General features: G+C 36.3%; 1 protein-coding gene across 1 annotated transcript; it reads left to right on the top strand.

The window, feature by feature from the left end:
• Nucleotides 1-437: 437 nt before the first annotated feature.
• Nucleotides 438-24,689, top strand: LOC112042956 (roundabout homolog 2). The gene is made up of 15 exons (XM_024078184.2): nucleotides 438-798; nucleotides 9,810-10,002; nucleotides 11,280-11,383; nucleotides 12,408-12,561; nucleotides 13,005-13,209; nucleotides 14,577-14,760; nucleotides 15,472-15,926; nucleotides 16,000-16,282; nucleotides 16,861-16,976; nucleotides 18,303-18,514; nucleotides 21,187-21,341; nucleotides 21,428-21,556; nucleotides 21,892-22,046; nucleotides 22,189-22,620; nucleotides 22,815-24,689. The coding sequence occupies exons 1-15, from the start codon at nucleotides 690-692 to the stop codon at nucleotides 22,842-22,844; spliced, it is 2,916 nt and encodes a 971-aa protein (XP_023933952.2). The 5' UTR covers nucleotides 438-689; the 3' UTR covers nucleotides 22,845-24,689.
• The last annotated feature ends 477 nt before the right edge of the window (nucleotides 24,690-25,166 follow it).

Here is a 25,166-nt window from a genome sequence, read left to right as displayed (position 1 = left end):
AACTAAAATTTTATTTTAAATTTAAAATTTTAATTATAATAAGTAGAACATATTTCGATTACTTACTTGTTAGATATAAATTCAACACCAAGGTACCTACTATCACAGAATACATATTAAGTACAATGTACTATTACCATTCAATTTAAATTACACGCGTGTTATACAACTAAATTAAACTAAACTATTGATTTGTTAATTAAACTCAAACATAAATAAACGTGACTCTAATTGATATCAAGTAGGAGTGATACTGATTTATAGATACGAACGCTGGAATTAAGCAATTGCTATGATCTATGGACGTTGCGTCACGAGTTCATGGCTCTCTCAGTTTATTTACAATGGGTCAAACAGTTGTAATATCCCATTAGATCAACGGCACGGCGCCTTTGAATCCCCCCATTTGAGAGAGAGTAAACACAGATGAGGGAGGGAGGCGATAGTACAACACACGGTTCGAAGCGAGTAGGTCGTGTCGCGACCATTCGAACGTTCGGCTTTCGCGCGCAAAGCGTATGTTGCCGCGTATTTGAATTGAACTTTTAACGTTCGATTTTTGAAATGAAAATGACATTTTAATTAAAACCATAGACAATAAAACATGGTAGTGATATATGGACTCTTTTGTTATTTTACAACCATGTAAAAATACCGAGGGTGTTTTATTGGTGTAATTCGGAGGCAGTATGGTGGATGTCGGTGGTAATGAGTGTCATAACACCATAAATGGGAGGAACCAATTTGTATTTCTTGTTTTTGTGCATTTGTTACTGATTGGACTGAATGGAACCAATGGTAAATATTTTAATTTTATGTAATTTTATTTTACTTTTAAAGCTTGCATGCATTTAATTATACTTAGTTAAACGCTCATTTATAATATCGTAGGTAGGATTTTTATTTTTATTTGTTTGTACACTGCTTTTGTGATAGTTAACGTATTTTTTAAATTAAAAAAAAACACTTTCACTATCACAAAAGCAGATTTTTTATTCAGTTATCTGTAGCTAAAAGTGACTTCTATGAAATTTTAATTCCAACGTTTAATTTAACCTTTAGTTTAGATAAGTAGGTACCTACCTACTGTATTTTTTTTAATAATTGGGACTTTTAGAAAATTATTGTCAATCGAGATTTCGACGATAGGCAGGAATGATTTAATATTTAAAATTAAATAAAAATCTACACTGATTATAAAACCTCTTTAACCTCTGCTTAAAATCACTCTTCACTCTATTAAAAAATATCAAGCAAGAAAAAGTTTCAAAATTCTTCAAACTATTGTCTAAGACTGAAGATAATATAATAGTTAATCAATATCTTCAATTAATTGTTTTTTCTTTATATATTTGTTTTTTAATTTGTCACCTAAGAACGTATCCCGTATAATCCCATATAAAATACCATTCCATATTCACGGTTTCTGTATTCGCGACAAATTTAGAGAACGTATCCCCCGCGAATAATGAGCTTTTACTGTTTTTTAAACTAGATAAGTATAGTCGAATCTTGAAAATTAAAGCTACGAGGGTTCAAAGCGAAACCTTATTTGAGAAGAAGCCCACGACTTAAGTCCTCAGCCAGATTTAGACATTTGCCCTCTGCGCCGCAGTCCTGAATTTTAAGTAGGTAGATACCTAGATAGGTACCAAATACAGAACAAGAAACAATTCTATTTCTATCGTACGAAAAATAGTTCGATGTGTTGTATGATTTTTTTAAGATGTCTAAAGTATACAATATAATTATTATAATAAACTGGACACCCGCGACTTCGTCCGCCCTTAGACCTCCTTAAGAGTGTGCAATATGTAATTTGGTGGTTACAAATGGTTCTGGTTCTCAGATTCTGGAAAAGTTAGGAGCCTGAAATTTGGGTAAATGATATTTCAAAGTGTTTTTTTTTTTTTTTTTATTCTTTACAAGTTAGCCCTTGACTACAATCTCACCTGATGGTAAGTGATGATGCAGTCTAAGATGGAAGCGGGCTAACTTGTTAGGAGGAGGATGAAAATCCACACCCCTTTCGGTTTCTACACGGCATCGTACCGGAACGCTAAATCGCTTGGCGGTACGTCTTTGCCGGTAGGGTGGTAACTAGCCACGGCCGAAGCCTTCCACCAGCCAGACCTGGACTAATTAAGAAAATCTCAATATGCCCAGCCGGAGATCGAACCCAGGACCTCCGTTTTGTAAATCCACCGCGCATACCACTGCGCCACGGAGGCCGTCAAAAAGTCAGTTAGCTTCGTTATGACTATACAAAACTTTTCTCGATAGTTTATTTTTTTGAAAAATACATGTTTTGCTCACATTTGGCTTTCAATCTCAGGAAAAGCAAACTTATTTTCTTAAATTTTTGTTTTGTATAGAAAATTAGGGAATCTTGAACATGGCCATTTTGTTTTTCGTTATGTTGTTTCATTTACTTGCAATTAGGTAAAAATGGTTTTGGCGCTCACGTCATAAAATTTGCGTCGCGCGTCAATCGCTCCGTGCGTTTTTACTCACGTGAAAGTCATAATTCGGCGTCTCGCTTGCGCTTCGAATTTTATCCATGTCGTACCGACACGCTGCGCGCTCTTAATCCGGCCCTCTCGGAATATCCATTCTTAGCGGAACTCTACTATCTATGAACTTCCTCCCTGCCAAATTTCGTCTTTGTCCGTCAAGCGGTTTTTGAGATTTCGTGATGAATGACCTTTTGCGATTAGTACGAACTTCATCTACAGTTCAAGTGAAAAATCGTTTATCTTATGGTAAACTAACGTTGAAATTTTCGTCAAATGTTCGCCAGTAATTATAAGTATCATCGCCAGGATTTTGTTCATAATAAAGTTACCTACTTAATTTATGTACTAACAAATTTTTATGCTAAAAAATTAACCAAAATTCTCAATTATTTATCGAGCAAACCTAGTCTAAGCTATCCAACATAGTCAAAACATAAATAGGCAGAACCTTCAACCTTTCAGTTGTGTGCATTTAAAAAAATTAAATATCACGTGTCTCAAACGGTGAAGGAAAACATCGTGAGGAAACCTGCATACCAGAGAATTTCTTAATTCTCTGCGTGTGTGAAGTCTGCCAATCTGCATTGGGCCAGCGTGGTGGACTATTGGCCTAACCCCTCTCATTCTGAGAGGAGACTCGAGCTCAGCAGTGAGCCGAATATTTGATAGTAATGATGAATGATGATCATCGCCACGATTTTGTTCCTTTAGTTACTATTTCTTCACTAATAAACTTTTATGCTAAAAAAATAACCGAGATTCTCAATTATTTTCCAAGAAAACCTAGTCTAAGCTATCCAACATGAGTCAAAACATAAATAGACAGTATTAATTTCATAAAATAAGCAAACAGTCCAATTAGTAGTTCCGAAATAGAACGTAATTCTGCAGCTTTTTTAGTAAATACGAGTAAATATTATAGTAAATCCTTATATGCAGTAAAAGTACGACAGTAGTGCTTTGTATAAAAGTTATATAGGTTTTATAATACGCTATTTATATCTGTTTGTTATTTACAATCTGTCAAACGTCAGCCCTTCGTCGTCTGGCGATAACGCAGCTGGTAATGGTGGCGTGCACTTTAATATGGTTATCGACACTTGTGTAACCGATCTGTCGTCGATGTACTATGACTATAGTACAGCCCTACTCAATATGTACTGTTTATAGTCTGGCAAGTTTATATCGCTACACTCCCCCCGGCCCGCGCGGAACATCGGGAGTGTTACGAACGAAGTTCGTTTTACGTGATGGTGCGGGTGACAGTTCGTTTCTAATTTGTTTGTTGGTAGACAGCATACATAAAGTAGGGCTGTATATCATTTAAGTGCGACATCAAAAAAAAAAAATTAACAAGAAAAGAAAAATTTAACAAGAAACTTTTGCTTACTTAACCTAATAGCTATACAAATTATTATTATACTCTCGTGGAATGGTGGCAAGATTATTCGCTGCATTTTCGCTTTGGATAATGGACAGCCTGGCTGATCCTTTGCGCAAAAAATGAACGAGCCCTTCGATCATCAGGCGAATTCAAAATTAGATTCCCTTCAGACTTTCATACAGAGTTTTGCCATCTATTTCCCCTATTTAAAGGAAACTTCAGTCTTCAAAGTAAAACTATATAGCTCCTCATGAGTCTCTCTAACATATAAAATTCAATCCGGTCAAGAGATGAGCGCGTTTTAATGAACATACAAAAAATCTCTTCCGCTTTATAATATGAGCATAGATTCATAGAATTCATGTACATACTTACTTACTAGTACACTAATGTACACGATGCTTAAAGCATGCAATAGCCTTGAAAGTATTAATAAGCAACTGGTATTTAAAATCCTCAGACTCCTAAGTTTCTGAAATCAAGAAAACGTCTAAACGCCTTAAGTATAAATAACACTCATATTGTCATTAGTCAAATGTAAAGCTAAATGCTAAATTAGTATAAACCTTCTAGGTATTTATCAGATGAGTGCTGTTAGTTTTGTCGACTGTCATCTTAGAGATAACACTGTGATGGGTTGGCATTTAGTTTGTTATGGTTATCAAGAACTCCTTACTAAAATAAGTTATTTTAATTAAAATATTTGTAATATAATTTTACCTATTTTTAGTGTCGTTTGCGGTTAATAGATAGATATTTTAGGGACTGAAAACATGCCAGTACTGTATTGTGTGATATTATCTAAATTATAGTTAGCATTTTCGTCCAACATTTATAATACAAAATCTCTTATTCTATTAATTACTTTCGTTAATGGTCATGGTTAGCTATGGCGTATTTTAACAATTTGACAAAACTAGGAGTAGGTATTAACTAGGAGTACCTATTTAAAAATAAGTTTACTTAAACAACACCAAATAAATCTCGATAACAAGTAGACCGGCAAAGTCGTCCCGCCAAGCGATTTAATGTTGTGTAGAAACCGAAAGGGGTCTGGATTTTCATCCTCCTCCTAACAAGTTAGCCCGTTTCCATCTTATCATTTTCAGTATCGTCATTACCATCAGGTGAGAATTGATAGGTAGAAGTCAAGGGCTAACTAGTAAAGAATAAAAAAAAAAGATTTAAGATTCTAACACATTGCCGAAGAACTTTAGTATTAGGCCATTTTATCTGAAGCTCCCCAACCTGATCCTGTCAATAACATTCATCTAAAGGTCCAAGCAATGACGTATCAGAGTTATCTTCGTGAATGTAAACGCGAATGAATGAAATATGTGTTTGTTTGATGATTCCTGCTTATTTTCTGCCATGCGTCATAAGTACTTGTCTGTTGTCGATAACATACTTGGGGATGCGACGTAATATTATTATGATATTATGTAGCGCCCAACAAGTATAGTAATGTAGATCATTGTATAGAAAAAAAAACATTAATTGGTTTAATAATTAATTATAATATTTTAGGTTAATTGTAATTTATGGTAATTGTCGATGGTTCCCTACATAAGATGGTGGGACATCAACTGTTAATGAAGTAAAAGGACTGTTAAAATATTTAATTGTGTTAATTATAAATTTTCTACTTTCCCATTACTATATAAGGCAAGTTTTATTAATATACACAATACAATTATCTTATTTAAAACAACGTTCGTAAATACTAAAATAGAATGCACCAATTTCAACTTAACCTTTGGACTTTTGCTCTACAGTTGAGTAATTAAAAGTAGTTGGGAGCCAATTAACAAAATGTAGTTCGGTAAAAGCGTCGGTTGCGTTTTCGAAACAATGGAGTCTTTTTTTCCAAGTCCGGGTTTAATTAGAGTTCGCGGGTAGTTACAGAAATATTTTTATTTCGTTTTTCGCTTGTACTTACCTGTTAGCGGGTTTTATTCCAATTCGCTTTGTATTGGTTTTAAAAACGGGGTAAAGTTAGAAGTAGACTTATTTAGTAATTCTGGTATTTATATTATTATAGGACCTAAAAGTGATTACAAATATAAGGAAACTAATGTAGAACAAAGATTATGATTCACAACACTTGTCAGGACAACTTAATTAACAAATCAAACTGTAAATAAAATAAGACCCTAGAATGGCAGAGAATGACCTTGAGTGGAGTCACGTACTTGTGAACGATGTGTGTAGGGTTAAAGGCGCCTTTTACTGATATCAAACACTCCCCTTTTCCACTCAAGTCACTCTCCCCGACTATCTCAAGTAACCCATAAAGAATTACACAACAAGAGATGTGGACGACTCGAATGCCACGAGCACACTGAAACCAACACGAGATCGAGCGACGTCATATTCGTCACAGACTACTATTTCCAACACTAAACGGCGATAACAATATACTGGACTGATGGAGTTAATTAAAACAATTCTAGTATTATTTAAGAGGAAGCGTTAACTTTAATTTAAAAATAAAGACTATACCTTCTAATATGATTAATCATCATCAGTCTATCATCATTATCAACCCATATTCGGCTCACTACCCCTCAGAATGAGAGGGTTAGGCCAATAGTCCACCACGCTGGCCCAATGCGGATAGGCAGACTTCACACACGCAAGGAATTAAGAAAATTCTCCGGTACGCAGGTTTCCTCACGATGCCTTTCCTTCACAGTTTGACGTGATATTTAATTTCTTAAAATGCACATAACTGAAAAGTTTGAGGTGCATGCCCCGGACCAGATTCGAATCCTTTCGGAATCGGAGGCAGAGATCTTATCCAATGGGCTATCACGGCTCTACCAGTCTTTACATTTTTTTAAAGATCTCCCTACAGGAAGGAATTTGGAGCTTAGATGTGTAACGATCACTAACATGTTAATGAAAGTAGTAGCCGAGGCTGATAACTAGACTATCCTCTAGGCACGCAAAACTAATAAACTTTCCAACTCCATGTTGCTACTGAGAATTTATTTGAAGTAAGAAGTTAGATTTATAGACAGACCCCGAACCTAACATCCACTATCCATAGCTAAACAAGTAAACCAAGTTATATAAGAAATGGTTGAAAAGAAATCATATTGTTCCCTTCAAAATTTCAAAAACGATTAGAAAATTTCAAGTGGGCGAACCCTAAGTTTAATAACAGTGGTCACTGATAAATCATTTTCGTAACAGAATACGTTATTTACATCGCCCACTTGTATACAAAAAGACAGACGTGTCAAGATAATGCGTACATTGTCCGGGTTATCGTGTCTGTGACAAGTATTAATAAAGGACAACCACCGCTTGACTGGCCCACGACACGGATATCACACAAAAAATAAGGGGTCCTACAAAAACTATCCCGACATTCTCAAAACAACACGTGTCATCGGCGTGTAACCTATAAACTAAATCAAATTTCGACAACCTCTCTGACGCAGTTGGTAATGTTGTGGTTCTTAACAGAAAGATCCTAGGTTCGGCATCGTCACTGGTGATGTGTTTTCACCAACATTAGCCCCCATAATCATATATTAAGATTTAAACCTCATTTTTTTTTTCAAAGTAAAGTGAACTTACAGACGTGATGAGGAAGTTTACTTTAGTTTGAAAAAAAAAAATAAGGAATTGAATGAAATTTGAGGTTTTAATGTTCTTGTTTATTAATATGGCTGTCTACTTGCTTTTTTCAATTGTTACTTTTAAAAAACCAGCTTGCTTTGATACGTGTTTTGATTATGAATGTTCTGCCAATTCCACAGTGTTCCATAATTAAATTAGTCAATAGGTTACAACAATAAAATTATCGACTATAATATTAGCAACCTAAAATTTATGGCCGAACTGATCTGTTTCTCTATCTAACACGATACTATAGATAAAGAGAGATAGAAACGTATCTATTTTTATTTGTTGTGATGTTTATCAGTTGTGATACCTTACTTAATAAAATATATTACAATAATTAAAGGTTTTCGTCTTAGTTTTACTAACACGACACTATAGATAGAGAAATATGGAGACAAATTAAAAGCTCACACTTGTAATTACAAAATAAAAGTAAATAAAAGTCAGAATTAATTTATTTCAATTAGGCACATTTTGAAACGTCAGGCACCTAATGTTATTAGATAATGGTTAGATAATGCTTAGGACCAAGAAAAGTCCGCAATATACTCAGCCAGCTTTTTTTTAGCGCTGAAGTTGTTACTTCAAATTTGGTTTTCAGTTGTGTAGAAAGCCTTTTTGAGAAATTAATACAATAAGTCTCCGTCTCAGTTTATCAGACTTCGATCTAAATGCAGCGATTAGACAATGCGGAAGCAAATGTCATTGAGACATAGATTTTTTGTTTGTATATTTAAACGTTTCTGAGAGATCTATAAAAAGAAGGCGGTATAATTAAAATGTATTGTTATTAGGATACTATAAAATATAAAGTGCACGTTCAGTTTGAATTGATACATGCCTTAAACATAATTTCGATGATTAGGTTTTAAGAAATAAATGTCACATGCCTAAAACGGTGAATAAAAAACATCGTGAAGAAGCCTTTCACAAATACTTTCTTACGGGCAAATAATGAAATACCAATGTTTGTCACCGCCTTCGGCAACATAAAGAGTTTAGTCAGAACTTTATACAGATATTGTCATACCTACTTGTTTTTCTCTTTTCAGTTCATTAAGCAGTCGGTTTTTTTTATTTTTATAATAATATTTTTTGTATAGAAAGTCATACAACTGTGTCCACTAATCTGCATCGTACGGATCATATTGAACGGATTTTATCTAGCGTAAAATCCGTTTAATACGATGCTTCCGATACATACGATGCGGATCAGTGGACGCCTTCCATTAATGGGTATTCAATATTGTTGCACAATATAAGTGTCGTGCACAGAACTTATTGCACTCAAGCTACGTTGTATTGCACAATATATGAATTTAAGCTGCGGATGGAATTATCGACGGAAATATGCGTCTTGCGGAAACCGCAACAGGACGGAAGAAGACCAGTTTGGCACCGTCAATATTTTAAACAAAGTTAAAAAAACTAAAATAACATCAATAGATATTAAACACAGGGAAATGCTTCGTTGTATATTTAGTAACTAGCGTAGCGGAATCTTGACCGCTTGGTATTTGGTTTTATATGAATTTTAACGTTTTCTCCTTTAAGTTCCTGATCGATTGTTACCCATAGTTTTTTTTTTATTAAAATGGTAAAGCAACGGACGAACAGATATTTTTTTCAAATAAGATTTTGTTTTATGCCTTTTTTAGTCTTTAATGAAGTATTTTACTCTGCCTCGTTGGTCTAGTGGTTAGCCTATGGTTTCGAATCACGGGGTCGTGGGTTTGAATCCTGGGTCGAGGTAACCTATATAAGATACTGAGATTTTCTTTCTTCTAAGAAATTTTCAGTTAAATTCGGAAATCTCATCCCGGATTTGTGAAATTAGAGAGTTTCACCCCCGTGCTTTTTAAGCCATCGGTCCCGGTTATTACTTATTACTATAAACTTCTGATGTGTGTGTGTGTGTGGCCTTTAATTTGACATTATCGCCTGATCCCGCCAACCCGAATTGGAAAAGCGTGATGGGTCTAAGCTCCTTGTCTCCTCTCCTATAAAGAGCCTGATTCAGTAGTGGGTCATTAAAATAGGTTGATAATAATATAGTGTTTACCAGTGATATATTGTAAATGTTATTCATTGTTCTAAGCGAAAATCGAGAATCCCGTATAAAAGGAACTCTTTGCCCTTAGCGCAAAATCGAGCATTCCGTATAAAAGTAACTCATTGCCCTTAGCGCAAAATCGAGCATCCCTTATAAAAGTAATTCATTGTCCTTAACGCTAAATCAAGCATACTGTATAAAAGTGATTCTTTGTCCCTAGCGCAAAATCGAGCACCCCGTATAAAAGAGCATCCATCAAGCACAGTATCCGGCCGCAGCGAGCCGGCGACCCTGAGGTGTGTGGTGGAAGGCCGGCCCAAGCCGTCCGTGCAGTGGTTCAAAGATGGCGCACCTTTGCCGCCTGCTGAAGATGGTCATAGAGTCCTATTGGAAGACGGCCTATTGTTCTTAAGGTAAGTATTTTTTTCTATAGAAAAAAAAAAGAAATTTTAGAAAAGTAAGTACGTGAGTGCTCAGTTTCTGAAGACAAAAGTCTTCGAACAGTGCGTGTTGCTAGTGATGAGCTGTGGTTCCGAGACTTGGTTGCAAACTATGGGCCTTATGAGAAAACTCAGAGTCACACAGCGGACGATGGAACGAGCTATGCTTGGAGTATCTCTGCGTGATCGAAGAAATGAGGAGATCCGCAGAAGAACTAAAGTCACCGACATAGCTCAACGTGTCAATTTTTATACGTAAGTCCCTACAAAAGGCCTATGTCCTGCAGTGGACGTCCATCGGCTGACATGATGATGATGATGATGAAGTACACGACAGAGTCACTTTCTTGATTTTTGATATGGTGTTATTTAATGTCAATGTTACGTGGTATGTGACCAGACCACGTCGCCATCCCGTCCGTACTTCCGTGAGTTTTGTATGTATTTTGTATGGATATATTCATCGATATAAATCGTTAGATGGGCCCCTCTATACTAAAGAACTCACAATTTTAAGTCATTACCCAAAGACGTGCATGCAGATCTTATCTTAGTACGTAACAAGCTCATGTTGTTCTGAGTGGACGTGGACTTAAAAAAAAAATTACTGTTTTTTTATTTTAATCTATTAACTATGCCTTCGTGATCATTTTGGAAGTGTAAAAACACAAGTTATGACGTACTCAATGTGCGAAACCAATGACAATTCTGCTACGCTTTGAGGCCCATTTAACATTTAACGATCTACGAGCGATGGATATATTACCAAAAATTCCATGTCCCGTAAAAGTAAAAGTAGGGTACATTCGAAATAATACACTTTACTTATGCAGAGAGCTTGCATGGGAATAAGGTAGTTAATTAGTTCTGCCAAAGACTGGATGAATGAGGTGCGAATGAATATAATATATAATATTATTTTACAACATTGTTACAAAAAAAAAACAACATTTACAATTTTTAGTATTCGACTTTATTATAATTATTATGTTGATTATCACTATGTATATTTTAGTACCTACTTTTCTATTTACTGTACCTACTTATTAAAACTTTAGCAAATTAGTGATTAACTTTATCAAAACCAAATCTCAATCAAAAAAAAATCTTAATGCGTTTTAATTATTTAGTGATGTACACAAACAGTTCTAACCAGAAATTCCAGGTAAAACTTTGTGAATAAAAACAAACTCGTAAAAAGAGTTTCTAATTTCCCCGAGTGTAGCTAATAATTTCCTCTGTCATCGCAGGGTGAACCGGGGAAAGAAGGAGAGTGATGAGGGGATTTATTGGTGTGCGGCTCGCAATATAGCCGGGGAGGCTGTAAGCCAGAACGCTTCATTAAATGTTGCCGGTAAGATTCATCTGTTAGTTTTATTGTAGCTCATACTACCGTGCGTTTGTCGTTACATTTCATTGCAACATTAAGTAAATGAACACGATAGTAGAAGAACGGAATTAAAAACGATCTTCACCTATCTGTTTAGTGATGCGAAGTTTTTGAAAAAAAAAGAGACCGGCACTTTTCATTAATTATTATTGTTGTTATGAATGAACTGTTACAATGTCCAAATTAGAATCATTCATTAATTTTTAATTTTGTTCTTAATTAATAATAGTTTACATTATTAAAAGGTCGTTGGTTTACATAGGATGTTGAACTGTGTACGTGGCGGCACCTGAACTGGGTCCTAACTGAAAATCAGTGCTGCATACTTTTTTTTGTATAGGAAGTATGTGGCAAAATGCTGAGTTAGGGCCTTTTTCTAGGTTATGCCACATATTGCAGGGCTTTCTTCTTTTTTTGCTCTAGCTATAAGCTATATATTTAAAATTTATTGTTTTAATGTGTGGCACTGCCTAAAAATAAAGATATTTCTTTCTTTTCTTTCTTTCTTTCTTTCATTAAATAATAATATCAGTTTTAGACTATAGACTGGCATTCGTTAATGACACTCCCATGATATGCGTGCGACGGAGGGAAAGACTGCGCGGGTGTGAAATCGTGGGTGAGGGCAATCAGTCGTGGGTTTTTCATTCATCGCTACACGACCCCCGGCCCGCGCGGAACATCGAGAGTATTACGAACGAAGTTGCCAAGCTATAGTTCATTTCAGTTTGATTGACAGTTGCATAATTATGGTATGGGCAAGTGTCTTTAGTTCATTAAAAATATATTGCGATGACGAAAGTGACATTAATAATAAAATAGTTGAAAGTAATTTGGCCAGGAGTTATTAGACAAACTTCTTGCAATATATTTTTTTAATTTTTACACAACTTTTCACCGAATAAACAGATGGGTGAAGCTCGTTTCTAATTCGGATCTTAGACAATACCCTATATGTTTGTAGAGTAATTGGTAACGTTTATTTTAGTACTTCGTGATGAATTTCGGGTTGAACCCAGGGATGTCCAGGTCGCCGCGGGAGAACCGGCTTTGTTAGAGTGTGTTCCACCTCGAGGCGTCCCAGATCCATCCATGCATTGGTTGAAAGATGGTCAATTGTATGATATTGAAGTTAATGGAAGGTGATTATAATACACTAACTATGTAGCTAGTTAAAGCAAGCAAAAAAATACAAAAACATCAATAGGATAATAACTCACAATCATAAGACTATATCATTAATGTTTTTTTTTATTTTTCGGCGAAGAATTTAAAAGTCACATAAAAATTAGTATTTTAGTTTCTAAAATTGGCGTTATTAGCTGATAGAAAGTATATACTAAGTGGTAAATAAATCTGTTTAGTTGATAAATCGTATTGGTAAGCAGAGTTCTTAATCGTGAGTTTGTTTATTTATCGTAGACTAAATTGATCTGATCTAACTACTTTTATGATTTGTTTAAGCTGCGTTGGCTCAGGACTAAAAATCTCAACGTTTATTATTAGGAAATCTATAAAGAAAGCTTTTCCTGCCTAATATTTTTGTACAAAGAAATATGTTGTGTGTAATAAGAAATTGTTTCAGGGTAACAATAACAGATACTGGTAGTTTAAAAATACTAGAAACATTGCCAAATGATAGTGGACTGTATAGATGTGTGGCGTCCAATATAGCGGGAGAGAGGCAGTCCAGAGCCGCTGCGCTAATTGTTCTAAGGCGGCCACACTTTGTTGTAAAACCTAGTAATGTAACTGCATTAGTAGGACAAAACGTTGAATTAAATTGCCAGGTAATTATTTAACTCTTATTTTTCTTAAAATATATGTCGGAGAAAGAGGGGTTTGACATTAGATGCGGCGGTCTGCAAAACACTGAATGAAAGTCTCTCAGGTCTAACAATTCCCACTAAGAATGTTACCAATAAGCCCTGAGTGGCAGAGAATGACCTTGAGTGGAGTCACGCACTTGTGAAGGATGTGTGTAGGGTTAAAGGCGTTTTGACTGTTAACAAACACTCCTCTTTTCCACTCAAGTCATTCTCCCCACCTATTCCATAACAACCCATAAAGGATAATTATCCAACAAAGGTGTACGGATCGAAAGCCACGACAAGAACGAGTTAGACGAATGAGCTAGACCGCCCGAGCGGTGGCTTATATCGCCAACACTCGGTCTCCCACTACTCCCCACCTAGCATCGTACTATCTCGACTCAGGATAACACGAGCTGACCGATCAAATAACTCACTCGCTCCGACATATAGTTAGTTTTCTCTGATTGAGATTTTATTATATTTTAAGAGATGCTAAACAACAAAGCTTATAATATAGGTGTACTATAATGTTATGATTGGAGTTTCTCTGCGTGACCGAATCAGAAATGAATAAATCCGCAGAGGAACCAAAGTCACTGACATAGCACAGCGAATCGCGAAGCTGAAGTGGCAGGTCACATAGAAGAGCCGACGGACGTTGTGGTCCCAAGGTGCTGGAATGGCGACCCCATGACGGAATGACGGCCGTTGTGCTTGGAGGTCTATGCAAGAAGCCTATGTCCAACAGTGGACGTCCATCGACTGATAATGATTACTACTACTTATAGTGCTAAGTTGAGCAGCATGCTAAAAGATTTTTAGCATCGTTTTATTCATTCGTTATCAACCCATATACGGCTCACTGCTGAGCTCGAATCGCCTCTCAGAATGCGAGGGGTTAGGCCAATACGCGGGCCCAATGCGGATTGGCAGACTTTACACACGCAGAGAATTAAGAAATTCTCTGGTTTGCAGGTTTCCTCACGATGTTTTCCTTCACCGTTTGAGACACGAGAACCCACACCCTCCGGAATCGGAGGCAGAAGTCATATGCACTGGGCTATCACGGCTCTCTTAGCTCAGTTCTTTTTTAGCATGCTGCTCAAAAATTTCATTGATACCCATTTTGGCGTAGCAACTATCCAAACATCTATCAGTAGAATATATAGTTTTAATTTAATAAAAATCACAGGAAATTCTCTTTAAAAATAAATTCCGAAATTGCTCTCACTTAGAATGTTCTGAAACAACATAAATGTTTACTCAAATAATACAATATTACATCAACCAACTGCTCCAAAAGATCAATGAAAACTACACTCATATGTATGATTTGTTTGTAGAGCTATGAGACGAGCGTAAAAATAACATGGGTCAAGGAAGACGGCGTGTTGCCGTCGCATGCTACAATAATCCGTGGACTATTACGGTTGGAACAGGTGTCCGCTTCCGACGCGGGCGTCTATTCCTGCCGCGCCGACAGCCATGCTGGGACTAGCATCGCCAGCGCATCGCTAACCGTTTACTGTGAGCCCTTTATAGATGGAGAGCAAGCGACAGCCAGACATTTGTCGTTTTACATTTACCTCGGCATAATATGAGAATTTAAGTCGCCACTATTTAGGATGAAACTTTAACCGTCTCTAACGATAGAGCCTAACGGTAACGCTGCCAGACTCATCACCGAGGAGTGGCGATTAGAACCCCGCCCGCTGGACAATTGTCGTACCCACTCGTAATACAGTCTTTCCCATGTTCCCCGATCCCTCCAACCTCTAACTAAGGGAATGAGAATATTGGTCATATTGAAAAAGATACGGCAAATATTAAAAAAAAAATAATAATATTATAAATTATATCCCCAGTCTCCAGTCATTTAAGATAAAAAATTTAAAGGTATCTAGCGAAGTTTGTTATGGGGATATAATTTCTCATATTATTATGTAGAGAAGAAACAAAAAAGTACACTTTATTACTAAGAATAATTATTAATATTTCAGACGTTTGAAGGTCTCGATCCTTGGCACCTGCAACCTTACAAAGAAACCGCGGTCAAAACTCTATAATTAGCTATCGTACTTATGAAAGGAGAATAAGCTGACAAACTTTTAGCTTTTATAAAAGGAGCGAATGTCTGGCTGTCGCTGACTCTTAGACTATTATGTTTCGGCTTGATTTTATTGCGTGTGTATTTTTGATATCTGTTCAGAGCTATTTTCATACGGCCATCTGTTCCAGCTTTACCGCACTTCACGCAGATACCGTCCAATTTGACCGCATGGGAGGGCGATGTGGTGTCCATTCCCTGTGAAGCTAAAGGCTTACCCACACCTACTACCTTTTGGATACTAGAAGGTGTTGAAGATTCATTGCTGTTCCCAGAGTGCACTAGGAGTAATTCTAGTTTGCTTTATCTGGACGGTGCGAAAGTAGAACACGGCGGAAGGGTTATCTGCGTAGCGGTGAATGCGGCCGGCAGTGTTATGCAAGAGGCTTATCTAAATGTGTTGAAGAAAACCAATAATCCATTGAAGGAGCGCACCTCTGACGAAAACTTTGGCAATAATTACGAACACGAGGTCCGTATGACGGAGTATGAGTTTGTTCAAGCGAGGAAGTATTTACAACAAAATGTTTTAGTCCTTAGGAGGGTGGAAACTTTGTCGTCGAGTTCGCTGAAAGTTGTTTGGGACGTGAGTATTCGTGTTACTAATACTTGTTATATTAATCGAATGTTTTGAAGTTAAGACATTCAAATAATTTCAGGTGTTAACTGATTACAATGAATATTTGGAAGGAGTTAAGATTTGGTACAATGGAACTTCGTTGAACTGGCGCAATAGTAGCGAAGAGATAACGATATTGAATTCATCCCAACTGGAGAGTTGTCCTAATGGATCTCTGACGAACGTTGATAACAGTGGGTCATCGAGCTACATTTTATCTGGGTTGGCGTCTTATACCCAATACGATATTTTTTTAATGCCGTTCTACAAAATGTTGCTTGGTAAACCTTCTAATTCGATGACCGGTTATACGGATGAGGAAGGTGAGTTATAACAAACGAACTTGCTAAAAATATATTATTTGGTGTAGGCCGTTTAGGAGTGTTATCATACTCCCAGGTCACAAGTTCCTGACTCCGCTTGGAGTTTTTCTCTATGTCACACGATGGACCCGACGGCGAATCACAATACATACAACAGAATATTTGTCATATCATTTGACCAATAATCCTGCTCCCCTCCAATTAGTCAGAAAGACTGTATTAGGAGTAGGTACAACTAGCTAGCTAGGTCTAGCTGATCCCCCGATATCTAACGTCACCCCGGACGTGGGTTTTCTAACTCACGATCTTGGGGGCATCCGGACTGGTTCACTCAGGTCACGGTTGGGGTAACTGTGACCTAAGTGAATCAGTCCTCCTGAATGGCCCTCTAAGCCGAGGTGCGAGTCTCATAGAAGACGCCCTTAGAAAGAAAAAATAGTCTAGCGGGAAGAGAGCGAACCAGTGTTGAGTCCAGCCCCTTTACAGTCAAGCTATTCAGGCTCACTGAGTTATATTTTGAGACTGTTTGTTTTGTAATTAAGCGTTTTGTGTAGTCCTAATGTGTGTTATATTTGTAGTGCCGTCTGCGCCGCCCCAGAGCGTGACAGCGGGGGTAATTAACGCTACGTCGGCCTGGATACGATGGGAACCGCCACCTGCAAACACTTGGAACGGGGAACTTACAGGCTATTTGGTGAGATCACTAGCAGTTACGCCCCTTAAATAGTCATTTTGTTGTTATGATATTAATGGTTCTAATCGCCAACAGTGCTGTACGTTTTTTATAAAGTGTATGCAGAATTACGCTGAGTTGAATTATATGAATAATATTATTGAACTGTGTGGAAGAGACGTCGAAGTAAGATTTGGCCATTCGCACACGACTGTATTTATTATCTGGTTTCTCCAAGTACTTGAGCATTTTGTAAAGCCGATGTCAGACGCCAAATCCTAGTTATTGGGATTGTGATAAAAGATGTAACTTTTTGTTAAGTATATAAGTTCGCTAAAATGTACTATATTTTGTTCTTATTAATATATCCTGAGTAGTGATTCAACATAATTATATTATTTCGAAAATATGAAAAATATTTCAATTATGTAGTTAGTGAAGGTTTTAGGAAGGCCATGCAGCCCAAACATTTCTCCGAATCATTTCACCGCGGCTTGCCTTGACTGATAACAGAAGGGCAGGTTCATTTTTTTGCGCAATGGATCAGCCTGGCTGTCCAGCGTGAAAATGCAGCCAGTATTCTTGCCACGTGGACATGATTTGTATATTAATTACGATAAGCTAGCTTAAGTTCCTTATTGTGTTATTTCTCAATAAAAAAAGTTAGAAAGAAAGCAACTAAGAAAATAAGTTTATTCATTTTTTAGTGTCACAAACAGTACATCCTATCTTAGATATATGACTGTCTGTGACACCAAACAGAAAGGGTTTACAGCTCAGCATTAGCTGTTCATAGCAAAAAAGCAATGCCCAGCGCTGATTTTCAGCCGAGACCCGGTAGACGTCACAGTCAGTTATAATTACAAAGTAATCAAAATACTTCTAATATATTCAAATTAGAAGATAATAAATTTTTAATAAAAAAAATTCAACCTACTTCCAACTCAAAAATTAACCTAAACTAAAAGCAAAAAATAACATCTTACCTATGTGCTACTTTCTGATCAGTTTGAAGGCGGTGCCAAGCCAGTGATGTTTTAATTCAAGCTGTTTAAATTACAAAATTTCTAGGGTTCTTTCAGAAACGGCTTTAATTAAAACATGACACTGGATTGGCACCGCCTTCCCATACCACAAACCCTTCAAAACAAAAAAATAATTGTCAAAATCGGTCCATAAATGACGGAATTATCGCTGGACATACATAAAAAAAAAACATACATACAGCCGAACGTAGAACCTGCTCCTTTTTGGAAGTCGGTTAATAAAACAGTTAGTGAAGCGATTTATATCGTTTTCTTTCATTGACACGTGAACTTTATATTATACGTATTGGCATTAATTTAGATCGAAATTCGCGTGGGAGGTGGCCCCAGTGGGCGGGTAGTGGGGCAAATGTCCCTGGGCGCGCGAACCCGGGCGGCGGCGGCTAGCTCGCTACGGGCGGGCGGCCGGTACAGCGCGCGCGCCGCGGCGGTGACACGCCGGGGACACGGGCCCTTCAGTATGCCGGCACCTATACATATGCTGCCTATGCATTCGCAGAGACATTTTGTGCAGTAAGTTTTTATTAATACATATTACATACTACATACATACATATTACATACATACATATTACATACTCGTGATAGCCCAGTGGATATGACCTCTGCCTCCGATTCCGGAGGGTGTGGGTTCGAATCCGGTCCGGGGCATGCACCTCCAACTTTTCAGTTATGTGCATTTTAAGCAATAAAATATCACGTGTCTCAAACGGTGAAGGAAAACATCGTGAGGAAACCTGTACACCAGAGAATTTCTTAATTCTCTGCGTGTGTGAAGTCTGCCAATCCGCATTGGGCCAGCGTGGTGGACTATTGGCCTAACCCCTCTCATTCTGAGAGGAGACTCAAGCTCAGCAGTGAGCCGTATAGGGGTTGATATGGATTGATATTACATACTAATAAAATTGAAGTGTCTGTCTGTGATTTTAAAATACTTTGTGATTTGTGATAATGCTGTGATTTCTCAACTGCTTATGATATGCTGACTGATCACGGCCTCCGTGGCGCAGTAGTATGCGCGGTGGACTTACGAAACGGAGGTCCTGGGTTCGATCCCCGGCTGGGCTGAATGAGATTTTCTAAATTGGTCCAGGTCTGGCTGGTGGCAGGCTTCGGCCGTTGCTAGTTGCCACTCTACCAGTAAAGACGTACCGCCAAGCGATTTAGCGTTCCGGTACGATGTCGTGTAGAAACTTAAAGGGGTGTTTCATCCTCCTCCAAACAAGTTAGCCCGCTTCCAACTTAGATTGCATCATCACTCACCATCAGGTGAGATTGTAGTCAAGGGCTAACTTGTAAAGAGTTAAAAAAAAATAAAAAATGTTTTTTTTTTATGAATACACTAGATGATGCCGCGCGGTTTTACCCGCGTGGTTCCCATGGGAATACGGGTATAATATATAGCTCATAGCCTTTCTCGTTAAATGGGCTATCTAACACTGAAATAATTTTTCAAATCAGACCAGTGGTTCCTGGGATTAGCGCGTTCAAACAAACAAACAAATTCTTCAGCTTTATAATATTTATTAATTAATACATATGAATATACTTACTAAGTCAGAAGTTAGTTAAGGGCCCCGTTCAAAACTAGTCGGGCATACTCCCACGTTTTAGCCGTGTTTCATAATAAATTAATATGAATAACATTCACGATAGCTTAAATTCTAAAATATTACATACCTACCAATAAAATTGTAGTCTCTGTCTCTGATTTTAAAATACATAATGTTAGTTACACGAACAAGCTTTTTGTTTTTTTTTATATTTGGCACGTGTTATTTTAGATTAGATAGTTGCGAGTACTTAGTAGTAGGTTACTTTATATTAGATATTCCCATGGGATTTCACTTGCATATGTACCGTATATATGCAAGTGAAATCATGGCTAGTGATATTTATACTCGTATTGAAATTAAATCACATTATGTATAACCTCTATTGAATATGGCATTATAGTAGGTGTCTATGTCGTGGTAAACCAAATTTTTTGTTGCTATAATTAAAGCGTTCAGACATCAGAATGATTTGGAGATTATAATGTCGGACTTGACAAGCTTTCCTCTTTTTTTAGGGTTCCGTATTCATAAATAAAAATATTAACCTTACGACTTCAACCGCCAAAAAAACTTACGAATTTAGATAAACAGACTTTAACACAAAGTACATAAACGTACTTATGTCACTTTTCATGAATCTGGTTATTATATACAATTTTTTTTTTACAATTATGACGAGATTATCATTATACCAACATACTCGTACATACTAACAAAAATAAATACATACAAAAAAAACAAACAATTTCGTCGAGGATAATTCTAAAGTTCCAAGTAGTTTGTAGTTTATGTTACAAAACCGCTCGGTCTCATCGTCCTTACACTCGTATGTATAATGGTATAGTAGGCCTAAGGACACATATCGTGACGGGTTACTACGGAACCCTACGTTGACTGGTCCGATATGTACTTGCTTTTTTTTCATGGTTAGATTTCAAAGCACGGATCGGTCGGACGAGCGTGACCAATATTATAAGTATCAAGTTACTCAAAAATAAAAGTATATTCAAAATGTGTTTTTAATTTAAATCGACTGTCAAACCACCGTGACTTTGATCATGGCACGAGCTTTATAAATAAAAGAGTACCTACATAAAACATCAGATGCAATGAAATATCAAATAACACTGACCTAAATTAAAAAAAAAACCAAGATCTAATTCTACATATAACCGCTTGTAGTTCTGTTTGTATTGACAAGAATTATTCCATCGTTTCAATAAAACAAAGCTAACTAACAAAAAAATATTATATATTTTAACATTAACTTTTTTTGAGGTTAGAATATGAGGTTTAAACTCCGTCATGATCTTTTGTCACCTCATTCATTAAAGTCGGTTCAGTAGTTTAGCTACGCTACGGTGGAACTTACATAGATACATACAATATACATACATACATAGACTGCCAAAATCCTTTCCTTCCTTTTGGCTTCACCGTAGTCGGGTAAAAAGTACCATCTCTAGGGACAGTTTGCCATAATTCTAAGTGTCTGGCGAAAAGGGACATGATTTATCTTGTTAAACAGAAGAGAATAAAAAAATACCTGCACCTTTTATAAAACTACTAAGGTTTTACCATCAAAAGCTCTAAGACGTTTATATGTTCTCACTTTAGAATATTTTCCAGGACTGAACCACCAAACGACGCAGCGATCCCGCATTTACTTCAAGAGACATGGTTACTCGCTTTAGCGCTAACCCTGTTCTCTATCATAGTAATTGGGATAGTTAGTATCTACTACATTAAGCGTCGTAACAGCATTCAAAGGAAGAAGTCGACCGGTAAGCGATATATCAATTACGTATCATTGATCAATTTGTTATCCCCTCTATGATAGCTGTGATTGATATAGTGTTCTCTATTGTAGGTCAATCTATTGTTACGGCTCAACAGTGTCTATTAAATAAAGATACGATTTGGTTGAGAGATCGACCAGTATTTGCGCCTCCGGATTCTACATTAGACGTTACAAGTTGCCATCATAGCTTGCTGCAAGGTACCCATAGAGCTTTTCCAATTGTTGTACAGTTAGTTAATGTTCAGAAGACTTGTTTATTGATTGTCTTTGATATTTATTTATAGTTCTAAGAGAAACGCGTTTGTGTGTAAAACTTACGGAGTGTCAGTAAAGCAGTAACATATTTATAAATCAACTATTTGTGAGTGGTTGGTTGGCAAAGGTTTTGTGATAATCTGGTTTCTTTGTCACATATCTTCCACTGTATTGTGTAAAAATATTAACTAGGCGTTCTTGTTGTACTGTCGTTACTTTTGTTTACACACACAAAGACGTTCATTTGCATAGAAATTTATTTCTTTTTCCACTTCTAGGAGGGCAAACTCCGAACATTATGAATGTCGAGCCAGAGTATTGCTTGCCACAAAACTCCATCCAAGGTCTAGACGCTTCAAGTGTAGACAGAATAAAAAGGGGCCCACCGGAACCTTACGCTTCCAGCGCTATTTACACTGAACTCAATTTCAAGGTACTATAAGATAAGCATTATGAGAATTCCGTTGTTGATTTATGATAAGAAAACCTACGTACCTATTTGATTTGCACATAACACTATCAAAGTTCAAACACATGTCCAAAATTACTTATGTGTATTATAAATTTTCTCATAGGACAATGCTGACATCGGAGATGCCCGAAGTTGTCCGGAACGACGTTCACACAACAATAGCATTGTTAGATCGTGCAATGGCAGCATTCAATATTCCAATGGTGAATGTTCGACATGTTGTCACAGCACTTCCAGTAGATCAACAAAGGATTATAGAGAATTGAGACACGAGAACGTACACAATGATGTAAATATAGTTGAAGATGATTGTGCTTCCTGTCACACTAATAGATCGGGATCGAGGAGTAGGCAGGACAAAAGCAAAGTGTGTCCTGCTAGTGATTTAGAATACGACTACCCCCAATGGCATTGGCTAGGGAGGGAGAATAGTTTTAAAATTCCCATTCAGTCTGGACGACATTCGAATATGGCGCGGTCCGAGCAAGGCTGTCAAATAAATCTAAATGATATATTACCACCACCGCCCTACGAAGTGAGTATTTTTTCCCTAATTAAATTCCTTATTAAGATATAAAAATACATTATTTACGTTCCAGAAGTGTTTATTTATTAAAGCAAACATACACTTAAACAAGTGTCTCTTAAAGAAAATTTGTAGTTACCATCAGTATAGAGTTTCAAAAACAAGATATAATATTGATCCTAAAAGACTCCTTTTTGTTTCAGAGTCCCGAGAATAAAGGTCAAATGAAATAGATCGTCTAGTTTTGGTAGTTAGTAGCGACGTAAAAAGAAACGTAAAGCAATATACAATATCATTTTTTCAATGTTAATAGGTCTTAGAACCAGTGAGTAAGTATAACAGTTTTAGATGAATATTTGTGTCTATTTATACTAGGAAGTTAGCTCAGAAATGTCCTATAAGCAACTATCTTATGAATGTTAAGTGTAATTTACAAAGAGACAATCCTAATTGACTTAATAGGTACATTGTTGCATCCGCCTATAAGCTGACTGCCTTTCGGAAATATGCTAATCTATCTCATAATTCAAATTAATACTCATTGTAAATGAAGTCGCTCCAATGGGTCTATCTTTGAAAAAGATGAGTTCAAAAATTACTGAACAGGTTCCATTGCGGTTTTCACTAAGAAATGCAGCAATTTACATAAATCACTACGTTTTTTAGGTTCACTGGAATTGTATACAATATTGTCCAAAATAGGACAATGATTTTTAGCGTAGCGTTCAAGATAAGACCATAGTTATTGACAGAAAAACATAAGCGCAATACGTAGACAGATAAATCTATAGACAACTGTTATCGGCCCGTTGTGAACTCTGTGGACTATCAGCACAATTGAAAAAACGGCACGGGTCATTTTGCCGAATATCGAATCGCCTTGTGTCGTTTTTTTACACTCATAACTACGAGTAGTTCTCTTTTTTGAGAGAATGCGAAGAATGCTTTTTGTCTGTCTATTTACTTCTCTATCTGCACATAAATAGAACGAAAATTAAACTGAGAGGATCTAATTTTTATACCGACATCAAAAAGGATGTGCCAATAAAAATCTTCAGAATAAATAGACATTGTAAAAGTCAGTAAAATTGTATTATTAAAACAAACATTATAGTTGTATATTTAGGATTTGTAGAGGCATAAATTAAAAGTTTAACATGTAGCTACCAAAATATTGATAGTTGTACTAGTTATCATAAATTATTCCTAATTCTAGTCACAGTATTTAGACTAGCTTCACATTGTAGCGTTTAAACTGTCATTAGTATAGTATTCATGATAATCAATTCATACATGATTATAAATGCGAAAGTAAACTTGATTCAAAATTCGTTTATTCACACTAAGGCTTAGTTTAGACAAGCACTTTTGAAATGTCAAGTTATTTCATTGTATTTAATGGTGGTAATAGAACATCTAGGCATCACAGTAATCTGCAACGTTGTTGATAGTTACTTGGTTTCCTCTTTCCTAAAATGCACTGCAAATATATGGAACGATCTTCCGGCTTCCGTTTTCTCTTCAATTCAGTAATGAATAAGTATCTTCTAGGCAAGCGCGTTCTACTAGAGGCTGCATTATAGCTTGCCACAAGCATTTGGTTTGCATTGCAGCTAGTTGTTAGTTCTAGACCCAGTGGTTTAGACGTGACTTAATAAACAGCCAAAGTTCTTTTCGCATTTACAATAGTATGGATATATCCACATTATAATATTCTAACGATTTATTTGTATCTGTATATTGATATTCTTCATACGATTATTGGATGACAAAATTTAATTTATCGAATGGGTTATTTTTAAGATCTCTATATGCACTGCCATTTACATTTAGAATTAGAGATTTAGTTATATAATATTTGACTGTGATATTTATATTAATTCGTGTATTAGAAATTATTGTGTAATTACTAAACCTACTGTATTTAAATGTAACGAACTCCACGGTTTCAATATTTTAAACTGTCCTTTACTCTCTCTTGTCCCTTTTAAAGATCGCATTTGTTTTTGCAATCCAAATATTTTCAGAGCCAGTTGTGTTATTTAAATTTTCTGAATATTATAGCAATTTTATAATTATGTGTTGTTTTATTTTACATCATACTAAAATGTCTTAAAAAAGTATAAATAAATAAAAACTAACTATTGAAAGCCTTACCTATAACTTTTACGCGAATTATGAACTAACATAATTTGTGTAAAAGTTATACGAGTATCTTCAGGGATATGACAAAACTTTATAATGAAAAATAAAACTACCATCAGAAAGGTCTAAGATTACTTAAACCTCGTAAAAGTGTAAGTAGCTTTTACAAAATTATCTCTTAGACTATAAAGTTTTGCTTTTGTGTATTCTTCGTTTATCCAACTGAAAAAAATAAACGCACATACTTACTTCTTAAGCTGATACACAGTAATTAGCAAAATATACTCAGAGACACAATTATCCGCCCAATTTAATATGACGCAAGTATATTAAAGTGGGTGGACAATTGTGCCTCTGAGTATAGATATCCATGGCAATAAATCTATAGACAACTGAACAGGACAACTGGA

Source organism: Bicyclus anynana, chromosome 10 (assembly GCF_947172395.1).
Source record: "Bicyclus anynana chromosome 10, ilBicAnyn1.1, whole genome shotgun sequence".
NCBI classification, from domain to species: Eukaryota; Metazoa; Arthropoda; class Insecta; order Lepidoptera; family Nymphalidae; genus Bicyclus; species Bicyclus anynana.
The sequence above is the reverse complement of the archived record's forward strand: the minus strand, read 5'-3'. Positions and strand labels throughout refer to the sequence as shown.

Bases quoted from the DNA above. Each gene is read 5' to 3' on its own strand.
- LOC112042956 (XM_024078184.2), top strand. From the start codon at position 690: ATGGTGGATGTCGGTGGTAATGAGTGTCATAACACCATAAATGGGAGG. The intron at 14,761-15,471 runs GTGAGCCCTTTA...CATCTGTTCCAG, and splicing joins CGCATCGCTAACCGTTTACT to CTTTACCGCACTTCACGCAG. The intron at 22,621-22,814 runs GTGAGTATTTTT...TTTTTGTTTCAG, and splicing joins TACCACCACCGCCCTACGAA to AGTCCCGAGAATAAAGGTCA.